Below are 10,474 nucleotides of genomic sequence, written 5' to 3' on the forward strand. Positions count from 1 at the left end.
TGTATCCTGTGCAACGAGATAACTCATGCACCAGATGCACCAGCTACACATGAGCCCTCAGATCGTAATGGAAGGGACAGGATATATCTAAGATGTTGGCTGCTGGTACGTTTTGCAAAGGAGACCTTGAAGCGTAGCTAAATCGACGAAACGACATCTGAAACCCTGTTCATGTCTTCCTCTTCCTGTACCACTGAACCAGGCCCTGAGACTGGTGTACAGTTAACAAATAAAAACATTTTCTTCTACTGCTAACATGATAATCTTGCCCAGGCATCTTGAGATGTTGTTACCTGGAACCTAAGATCAGTATGCATTTCATCTTTCCCTTGCTGTTAGTTATGGACCTTTTCCTAGGACATCCACATCTCACTCAGAAAATAAAATGAGATTGTTGCAGGATGTACTCCAATGGAAATGTAAAATCCGGAAATACTGTACAACCTTATTTGGAAAAATGCAATGCAGCGTAAACTGAATTTAGGCCTTCAAAGTGCAACAAAAATTCTCACAAACTGAATTGCAGTGTTAAATGATTTTGGCAAAAGATGCATGTGATCTATTCTTCAATCAGTTGTCATGCTTGAAGGTTTATAAGTGAATTATGTGATCGCGGTGGACACAATATTTTTGAGCTATTTCCATGTAAAACGTCAGGATATTTACATGTGGGAACATCGCAAGAATTTGATACAAAAACTAACATAAACTTTACAAAAGTTGTCCATCTGAACTTCAAAAGCCACGTACTACATCTACATGATTTATTTCTTCCTAATCTAAGCGCTTGTGACCCCAGCCATGAACGTCTTCACCCGCCGATGCACAAGAAAACATGGGTTAATCCTCAATTGCATCAAACCTGCACAAAAATGAAGTCAGGAACAATAACTGGTTGTAAGTACAGGTTCTAATAGTGAGAATTCTGGCAAGATAAATCTGGAACATGAAAATTAGTGACGGTTTCCTCACTTGGGCATCAAAAAGGGCATTCAAAATCAACGAAGTGAGTGACAAGAGTTGAGTAGCAAATAATATACTGTAGACTTGTACCATAAATCCCAGGTATTAACTTGTTCATATGCAAGTACTGATAGTCATATGGAAACTTTCTTTTTACTAGGAAAACATGGAAAATGTTTATAATCATACTGCTCGTTTGTCTGTTTCCAGTCTTGCTGCACCAGCTGAGGATAAACTTTTACCCTTACGATTTACCTATTCTGCTCATGCTTCACTTGCAATACAAGTAGCGTATTATTAGAGTATACCTCTGGAAGGTATGGTCCTGAATATATGTTGACTCAACGAGAATTATCGTATTGTTGGCAGGGTGTGCTGTTTCTTTTATCTAATGAAGCAATTGATCCATCTGCGACAAACACACCGGTGTCAATGTTAGTGTAGAGTTGCAGGCGTCGATGATAGGAACAATCTATGATTAAACTAGATTTTAGTGTTGAGTATATTGATTATTAGGAAAGACGAGATAGACTAGAATTTGTTCTGCCTTGTCTTGTACTCCAAATAGATCATTGTACTCCTATATATATGTCCACGATGCTTAAGCAATACAACAACTATTCCATCAATCCTCTCTCTCCCTTCTAACATGGTATCAGTTTCCGGGTTCTAAACCCTAGCTGCTTCCGCACCAGCGCGCCGCCCCGGAACGGTTGGCCTCCATGACCGCCGCCGGGGGCCGCGCCGCCCGTACCTAGGGTTCGTCCGTCGGTCATGTTGAACGGCTGCCCTAGAGAGTCTTTTTCCCGATCCTTTGATTCGGGTTTTTTTCTCTCTCGCCGGTCGTTTTGATTGGTAGTTTTTTTTGGTTTTCCAATCTCATATCGGCTTGCGTCACCCGCCACCGTTCGTCATCTGCAGCGCGCGTCAACTTCGACATCGGATCAATCGGTTGCTACACGGCACCCCGCTTTAGCGGCGTCATCTGTTGACGCGGCGGCTCCTCACGCGTCCTGCGCTGCTGCCGGTCACGCGCATGCGCTAGTGTGGCTGCCGCTAAGACTAGCCACAATGGGTAGTAACATAGAGTAGTAACATGGGCATGTTACTACTCTATGTTACTATCTCTATAGTGGGGAGTAACATATGTGTGGTAACATGCAACACTTTATTTATTAGGCTATAGACTCATCTTGCTTTGATATGTGTGGTGTTACTCATACTAGTAGTAACTAGCTATGTTACCACATCTTTTTTTTTATTACTTGTCGCATCATCTATTTTATGTAGATATATGTGATATTACTACTTATGTTAGTCCGCCGTCCGCATCCAGGAGCCATGGCTTCACATGCATGCATATGAAGACACGTGCACGGGTGCACGTTCTGACCGTCCGCATCCAGGAGCCATGGCTTCACATGCATGCACATGAAGACACGTGCACGGGTGCACGTTCTGGACAAGGACGTGTTACACGGGCTGGAGTGCATAACCGCTCGTCCGCGTCTTCTCAATTTTGCTAATCGCGCGTCTCGGCGGATCACCCAATGCATGTCTCCGTAAGATTAAGTGAAGATCAACTTCAAGTTTACGCGTCTCTACCGATCGAGCAACGGGTTGCAGTTGCATCGTCCCTTAAACCGCAGCGTCTCCGCCCCGTGGTTTCTCATGGCTGCACCGATCTGCGCCGCCGCTGCGTTGCCTCTTCGGGCTGTAGTGCCGCGGCACATGATCCCCACCGTCGCCTTGAAGCCGTCCCGTGGTTGCACCACCTGGCGCGCTGCCGCTGCGTCGCCCCTTCGGGCCGTAGTGCCGCGGCTCGCGGTCAACCGCCGCACCGAGGCCGTCCCCGAGGCTGCACCGACCCTCGCGCTGCCGCTGCGTCGCCCCATCGGGCCGTAGCGAGCGTGGCACGCGATCCCTGCAACCGCCCTGAGGTCTTCTCCGCCGTCGCCCCGACCTGCCCATCGCCGTTGCGTCGCCCCTTCGGGCCGTAACGCTGCGGCCCGCGGTCCACCGCCGTCCACGCGCGTTGACTTCCACGTGATATGTGTCGCGCCGCCTCCCTTGGCGCGGGAACGTCACCGTCCGCGCCGGTCTTCGTCACGCTGTCGGGTTCATTATCGCCTACTTCGAGCACCGCCGCCGCGCTCCTTCTCTAGCCGCCGGCGCCTCCTTAGGCCGCCCCCGCCGCTGCTCTTCTTCCGCGGCTCCACGGCGACTACCTCGACACCGGCGACCCCCGACTCGACACCGACCACGGCGTTCTTCGCACGGCTACCTCGACTACGGCTTCACCACCTACGCTCTCGGCTACCTCGACAAACGGCACAAAGGGCTACCGCCTTGCTTGAGCAACCCCGTCGGGTTTCACTCCCGCCACGACTTCCGCGATGCATCGACCGTTATGCCTGTGGGGGGATGTCCGTCGGCTTGCCTTCGGATTCTTCTCCACTCTTATCGTCTGCGTCGCTACCGTTGTGACTGCGGGGATGTTGAGTATATTGATTATTAGGAAAGACGAGATAGACTAGGATTTGTTCTGACTTGTCTTGTACTCCAAGTAGATCATTGTACTTCTATATATATATATGCCCACGAGGCTCAAGCAATACAACAACTATTCCATCAATCATCTCTCTCCCTTCTAACATTTAGCAACTGATGGCCCTAAACTGAGTAAACGCTGAACACCGACATTGAAAAAAATGAGCAGGCTGGCAGTACCTGTATTCTGCCTGCTAGCACTAAGCTTGAGTTATGCAAGCACTAAGCTCGAGTAGACGGATGCTGTAGCACTGGTTTCTTCATATAAAAGTATTAACCATCACGTGGAAACATTTATAAACATGAGTATGCAAGTCGATCTGGGACGAAAGGAACGCAAGGGTTTTTCGACGCAACTTTGCTCCTCCAACCATCCTTCTTTGCACCATCCAAAAAGCGGCGATTCTTTGGACGACCGCGGGGGCGAAACATTTGGGCCACATTCTACCGGGAGGGTAGTGCGGATGTGATATGCACCCCATGCTTGGGGCTTTTATTTTCTTGTCCTCTGTAACTTTGAAAGACCTTTTCCCTCTCCTAATTAATGAAAAGGGGCAAATCTTTTGCCCCACGTTTCAAAAAAAAAATTATAAACATGAGCCAAGGCCTGCTGGAGCACTGATATCTTCATATAAAAGTACTAACTGTCTATTTTCCAGTCTTATAGTTGCAACTGAGGATAATTTTTGTATCCCTTATACTGCAGATTACAGGGACCTCATAATTTATGAGATTTTGCAAACGGATTATAAGGAATGCCAACATTCTGCGACTGATGGGTTACTACATTGTATATACGAACTGAAAACACCAGTTTCAGGGAAATGATGAACTATATAATAAAATCACGAAGATGAACTTGCAATGCATTCAATAAGTTAAGTTGGACAATGCAAAGTGCACTTTCTACTTAATAATTTTTACTAATAAAGGATCAAAACAGGGAGTCAAACCTTGTGCTTGACATACAGATTGTACAAATATATTTCCCCTCATCTATTTTTCCAGTCGCCTATAATTACTGGTAAAATTATCCATTTGAACTGCATGTCGCACATTGATTCGGTGCTCATACTATTCAACTTACCAAATGCCACTGCATTGAATCGGCGAACCGAAGTATTGGGAACGTGGATAGAAGAACCAAAATTAGTGATTATACCGTGGATCCTTTATCAGTAAAAAGAGGATGGTTGGCTCCTAATCAGCCGGGGAAGGGGGGAGGGCGCATCTGGTGTAAGGAGGGACCAGCACAGAGAGCGAGCTCGCCTAGATTTTGCTTAGCCCTAGCTCCAGGCTTGGTACAGAACACAGGAAGGGGAGAAAGACGATCTGTATGCGTGGAGGTCAATTCGCTGGATTTAGCTATACTGCGAAGACTGTTCTGCAATGCTTGATACACACTCCCAACATATCAATGAAAAGATACGCATCCTACCGTATTCGCGAAAAGAAAAGTAAGCTGAAACTAGTTGCGTAAAGTATCAGTATTTTTAATATTTGCAGATAACCCCGACAACCTGTGTAACAGAATTAGTGGCGGGAAGAAAGCTAAGCTAACAGACGGGGAAGGATAAGCAAGCAGTCCATGGCCACAGGAGTCCGAAGCCATCAGCACATCAGCCATGCAACAACCGCAGCTGCAGCCCCGCGTCCGCGCGCGCGCTTTCCTCCACGCCGCCGTTAAGCTCAGCCCGAGGAGGAACCCGTTCCTCCTGCGCCGTCCCGCCGCGTCCGCCGGCGGCGCCGTCGCGGGCGTCCAGCTGACGGTGTCGGACTCGGAGCTGTCGTCCCGGGGCTTCGCGGTGCGGCGCACCGCGGAGGGCCTGGACGTGGCGGCGCTGAACGAGGTGTTCGCGCGCGTGGGGTTCCCTCGGCGGCAGGAGGAGCGTCTCCGGCGCGCGCTGGAGCACAGCGAGGTGGCATGGCTGGCGTCGGAGGCGACGGGGCGCCCCGTGGCGTTCGCGCGCGCGGCCGGGGACGGGGTGTTCAACGCGGTGGTGTGGGACGTGGTGGTGGAGCCGTCGTGCCAGGGCCTCGGGCTCGGCCGCGCCGTCATGGAGCGCCTCGTGGCGGAGCTCCGGCGCAAGGGCGTCGGCAACATCGTGCTCTACGCCGAGCCCAGGGTGGTCGGGTTCTACCGCCCGCTGGGATTCGCCATGGACCCCGACGGCATCCGAGGCATGGCATACTACCGCAGCAAGCAAAACCAGAAGCAACAGTGATATATACTGCCATCATCATTCATCCATGCATCTCTGCTTTGCATTTCTTTCTTTCTTTATTTTTCGTTTGTTCTGCCAGCTGATGGGATGGAGACAGATCGGAAATGTTGAAATTGATCGATACACTTAACACTGCTGCATTGCAGAGTACATGAGTATATATGAGATGGATGATGGAACTGACCATCTGAATTTCTCTCTTGTTTGCTTGCTTCGCGCTGGAAATCGAAAATGTTCAAATTGATTAATCAATACACTTACATAGTTACATTCCACAGTGATCGACGAACAATTGATTGACGAACACCTTACACCAGAGAGCAGGAGTATATGAGATGAGATGGCGCAGAAAGCACAATCGATGATCAAATCGCAGTAAAGTAAAGAAAGCACAATCAAGACCAGAATGGATTCAAAAGCATGGAGCGACCTCGGTCGGCGATGGCACGTAGGTAGCCTAGCGTTGTCTGCGGATCGCGCAGGCGGAGAGGAGGACGAGGACGATGAAGACGAGGACGGCGAGGAAGGAGGCGACGACGGCGCCGCTGGTGCGCTGGCAGAAGCCGTGGAACTGCATGCAGATGGGCGCCCAGTTGGCGCGCCGGCTCCCCTCGTGCGCCACGTACACGATGGCCGCCGCCGCAGACGCAGCGGCCGTCACCAGCACCACCATGACCGTGTCGCAGACGAGCAGCAGCAGCCTGATGCCGGTCGCCTTGGGCCGGATGATGCCGACGATGGAGAAGGGGAGCGACAGCACCAGGTACCCCGCGGCGACGGCGTTGGCGACCATGAAGAAGGTGAAGGCCGGGAAGTCGTCGAACCTGGCACGGAACTGGAAGAACTCGGTGAAGACGGAGAGCGTCTCGTCGGAGGTGCCCGTGGAGATGGCGGCCGCGAGCGTGGGCCCGAAGGCCGCCACCCTGAGCAGCAGGTCCACGAAGGCCATGCAGCGACGGAAGCCCTCGGCGCCGCTGCGCAGGATGAACGGCACGCCGCCGCCGGACTTGCGCTGCTGCTGCACCGGCGCGGGTGCGGCTGCTGGCGGTGGCGCGGCCGTAGCCGGGGCCTTGCCGGTGGTGTCGTCCATGTGGATGACGGTGGCCTCGTTGGTGCTGCTCATGTTGGCTGGGATGGCTGGCTGCTCTGCTCAGCTGCTAGGTGCTTCCTGCTTGTCTGGGAGATTGAGAAGAAGATGAAGATTGCTTGCTGCGTAGAGACCATGCCGCAATGCAGCATATATGCACACATGGAGCATGCAGATCAGGTGCAGAGGTAATGGAATAGTTGGAGGAATGATTGATTCAAGAGCTTGATGGTGAAGAAGTTGAGAGGGATGTAGTTAGTGTGTTTGGGTTTGCAGGAGTGGTTGCTTAGTTCGCTGGAATTTGCTTTTCTAACTGCTCTGCATTTCACCGATGCCGGAATAGGAGTACAGGACATGACCGGGAGCAGTTCAACTTAAAAAACGAAGCGTACAGATACCCTCACATATTTGAGCAAAAAAAATAAAGAGGCAAAAGTTCAAACAAGGTGGCTGGCATGGCAATGATGTACTCCCTCCTTCAGCATATAAAACTTATATCAAGTCAAATTATAAAGTTTGACTAACTTTATAAAAATATATAAACATTCACAAAACAAAATCAATAACTTTAGATGCATCATGAAATTAAATTTCATACTATAAAACTTTAGTATTGTAAAATGTTGATATTTTTTAATATAAATTTGTCAAAGTTTGCATAGTTTAACTTCAAACAAATCTTATGCGGAGTAAAAATAAAGGGAGGGAGTACTACAACTGAGTAAACTCAAAAACCCAACCATAATATTGCACAGAAGTGCTTATTTTCTCGGGACGACGCAAGAGCCTTGCGCTTCAGTTCAGTCAAAAGAAAAACAAGTTCGAAGCCTGGGAGATGGCCTAGTAGGAGCCCAGATGCCGGACCCTGGCTTCCGCTCTAATCCTGGCGAGCAGGGAAGGGAAGGCCTGGCATGCTCTAAGGTACTCTCGTTGCGCTGCTTCCACACCATCCAAGATGTAAGCAGAGCACAAAAGCATTCAGATCTACAGACGTTACTGCTTCCAAAACATCCATCGCAATATAGCTGACAATTTGCTCAACGCCCAAGCAGAGTAAGCAAAAAGAAGATAAAAAGGAAACATGCCCTGTTCAGTGTTCACATCTTTTCCAGAAAGGGAGGTACTATACATCAGTAAAAATTTCGACGAACCAGTGCACCGAGCAACTCTTAACTAGTGCCACAACATACCCAAAGGAAGCACAAACGACATTTCATACTGTACACACGGACCCGGTTTTTGTACAAACATTTCATATCGACTTGTATGAGCAAAAACAATCTACCGAGAACTCAACTGCGAATCTGTTGACCAAAACATAAGGTTTTAGCTCTGGAAGCTGAGCCGAACTTGGAACATCATGTATGGAGGTGTAGAGCTAGTGTTCTATGATCTGCACGATGGAAGGGATAGGCCTCCGCAGAAAGCAGCAATGATCAGGTAAAGTAGCAGCACAATGACCCCCGTCAACACCGCTCTGCAACAAACACAGAACAAGAAACATCTCAGGAGCTGCCAAACACGTAGAAGTGCATAAAAATGAAACTATGGTGTTATAGACAGCTATTGGTTTTGCTTGGCTGCACTTGCCAATACAGAGCTCTAGAATTTAGTTGAACAGGGGTTTCCTACTCGGAACAGGGGTTTCAGTGATTTCAGTCATGACACACCACACTAACTTAATCAATTAAACAATAGATTTAGGGGATGTTTGGATGAGGGGTATTTCTTTACAGAGCTCTAGAATTTAGTTGAAATTACGAAAGCTCCTCTAAAATTACTCCTTACCCGAACAGTGTAATTCACTCTTATATGTATCATTTCCCCATATATTCTTTAAGCGAAACACATAATTTCTCCATCTTGTGTTTCTCATGAAACTAACAGTTGCTTTTGTTCGGAAATGACAGTTTCCAGCCAGACTGAATCTGGAGACATGGAAAACTCTAACAGGCTGGAATCTGGTTTTGTAGATACCAGATCTGGAGGTGCTTTCTGGTATAAATAGGGACTTGCACACTATAAAAACCATTGTAGAAAGTAAATTATGGAAGATAGAGATGTGTAGAACTTACAGAAGCTTGACATTCTTCATCCAGAGAGCTCTCCGAAGCCTCTTGGATTGCTTGCGGAAGTGAAAACCGCTGTCCTGCATTGTGGAGGTCTTGTCTACAAGAAGCGAGATGCGGTCGCCTCTGTCCAGAATCTTCTCTATGTTGTCAACCATGACGGTGTGTATCTGCAGGTTTTTGCAAGCATAAGCACTGTAAGCCCAGCACTGCTAACTAAGGACATACAACAGAAATGTCCCAAATGCAAGCATCTCGTGGTACTTGCCTCACTGACTTCACCCCGGAGGCGGTTGAGCGTGTCGGCACTGGGGTTACTGGAGAAGAACTCCATTTGCTGGTGCAACACCCTGGCGAACTCGTCGTTCATGGCATAGGCCAGCGCAGAATGGGCGACCCTGCCATAGTTCTTCATGAACCTCATCTGGATGTCCTCGAGATAAATGAAGGGAACTCTCCCTGCATCATGAACAGACGGCATGGCAAAGTGTTAGCAACAAGCAGAATGATTGCACATAGACTACTAGATGCTGGCAAGGCATGATGATGATCTATAATTGGTTTGCTTCAGTACACAAAACTGAAAGAACTGTCCATGATGAACCGAAAAACGCAATTCTATCCCAACATCTCAGATCACGTCATGTTTGCCGCACATCCCGCTGAGAGGAGAAGCCGAATCTAACAAGAGCTTCCTGAATTCAGCATAACTGACTAACTAGAGGCTGAGTGAGGGAGGGGGTTAGCAGTACTGACGTCCGAAGGTGTCGTTGGCCATGCAGAGGAAGGTGAGGCCGTCGGCGGGGGAGCGGAGGACGTGGAAGATGTAGCGGTCCTGCGCGAAGCAGAGGCGCGCCTCGGCCTCGGAGGGGAGCTTCTCGAGGATGCGGCGGGCGACGGCGCCGGCGTTGCCCGAGACGGCGGCGAACTCGGCCAGCACGACCGTGCCCCGCGCCACGAGCGCGTACACGATCGCCATCCTCCTCCTCCTCCTCCTCCTCCTCGGTCCCGAGGGGCGGGGGTGGGGGTGGGAATCGAAATTGGAACTGGGGTCGGGAAGCGGAGGCGGCCTGAGCTGATCTGATCTGGCCTTGGGTCCAGGAAGACGGAGGGAGGGAGGCAGGCGTGTAGTATAACTGATTGGGAATTTGGGAGGAGAGGTGCGATGGATGTGGGGGTTTCGAGCGGCGCCGTGCCGTACTGCCGTCGACTACCGTTTTCTATTCTAAGTTCACGGTTTTCTCCGCCCAATTTTCTTTCTTTTTCCTCCCTTGCTCTCACAACTTGCTTTGTATACTTTCATGCCGATGCCGTGCTGTCTGTTTGCTTGTTAGAGCATCTCGACCCACAAATTTTCTCCCCATCCCTCCGTAAACAGAAGACCAGTCCACGGACGGACACGAATACGAAAAGACGACATCAACGTTATTAGCGTACATCCGGTTTTTTGCATATATTTTTAAAGTCCGCACAATCAAATAGTCGCATGCAAAGGATACAGACGTTCAAATAGCCGCATGCAGCACTAGTTTAAATTTTAAAAAGTTCAGAAAATGCAACCCAACATTGTTGTCTCCTTT

The 10,474-nt window shown here is 49.4% G+C and overlaps 3 protein-coding genes across 3 annotated transcripts; 1 reads left to right on the forward strand and 2 right to left on the reverse strand.

Annotated features, from left to right (window-relative positions):
• Window positions 1-4,834: 4,834 nt before the first annotated feature.
• On the forward strand, window positions 4,835-5,934 carry LOC123169053 (serotonin N-acetyltransferase 2, chloroplastic). The gene is made up of 2 exons (XM_044586903.1): window positions 4,835-4,970; window positions 5,045-5,934. The coding sequence occupies exon 2, from the start codon at window positions 5,139-5,141 to the stop codon at window positions 5,736-5,738; it is 600 nt and encodes a 199-aa protein (XP_044442838.1). The 5' UTR covers window positions 4,835-4,970; window positions 5,045-5,138; the 3' UTR covers window positions 5,739-5,934.
• Window positions 5,935-6,194: 260 nt separating this feature from the next.
• LOC123169051 (casparian strip membrane protein 2-like) lies at window positions 6,195-6,913 on the reverse strand. Its single transcript, XM_044586902.1, has one exon. The coding sequence runs from the start codon at window positions 6,859-6,861 to the stop codon at window positions 6,196-6,198; it is 666 nt and encodes a 221-aa protein (XP_044442837.1). The 5' UTR covers window positions 6,862-6,913; the 3' UTR covers window position 6,195.
• A 981-nt stretch (window positions 6,914-7,894) lies between these two features.
• On the reverse strand, window positions 7,895-10,082 carry LOC123168979 (vesicle-associated membrane protein 714). The gene is made up of 4 exons (XM_044586839.1): window positions 9,651-10,082; window positions 9,163-9,353; window positions 8,901-9,064; window positions 7,895-8,302 (listed from the first exon to the last, which is right to left on the reverse strand). The coding sequence occupies exons 1-4, from the start codon at window positions 9,871-9,873 to the stop codon at window positions 8,212-8,214; spliced, it is 669 nt and encodes a 222-aa protein (XP_044442774.1). The 5' UTR covers window positions 9,874-10,082; the 3' UTR covers window positions 7,895-8,211.
• Between the last annotated feature and the right edge of the window lie 392 nt (window positions 10,083-10,474).

This window comes from Triticum aestivum, chromosome 7D (genome assembly GCF_018294505.1).
Source record: "Triticum aestivum cultivar Chinese Spring chromosome 7D, IWGSC CS RefSeq v2.1, whole genome shotgun sequence".
In the NCBI taxonomy this organism is placed as follows: Eukaryota; Viridiplantae; Streptophyta; class Magnoliopsida; order Poales; family Poaceae; genus Triticum; species Triticum aestivum.

Excerpts from the sequence above, each read along its gene's own strand:
- LOC123168979 (XM_044586839.1), bottom strand. The coding sequence starts at position 9,873 with ATGGCGATCGTGTACGCGCTCGTGGCGCGGGGCACGGTCGTGCTGGCC. Across the intron at positions 9,354-9,650 it reads GGCCAACGACACCTTCGGAC|GGAGAGTTCCCTTCATTTAT; the intron begins GTCAGTACTGCT and ends TTCATGATGCAG. Across the intron at positions 8,303-8,900 it reads ATGAAGAATGTCAAGCTTCT|AGCGGTGTTGACGGGGGTCA; the intron begins GTAAGTTCTACA and ends TGTTTGTTGCAG.
- LOC123169051 (XM_044586902.1), bottom strand. The coding sequence starts at position 6,861 with ATGAGCAGCACCAACGAGGCCACCGTCATCCACATGGACGACACCACC.
- LOC123169053 (XM_044586903.1), top strand. The coding sequence starts at position 5,139 with ATGCAACAACCGCAGCTGCAGCCCCGCGTCCGCGCGCGCGCTTTCCTC.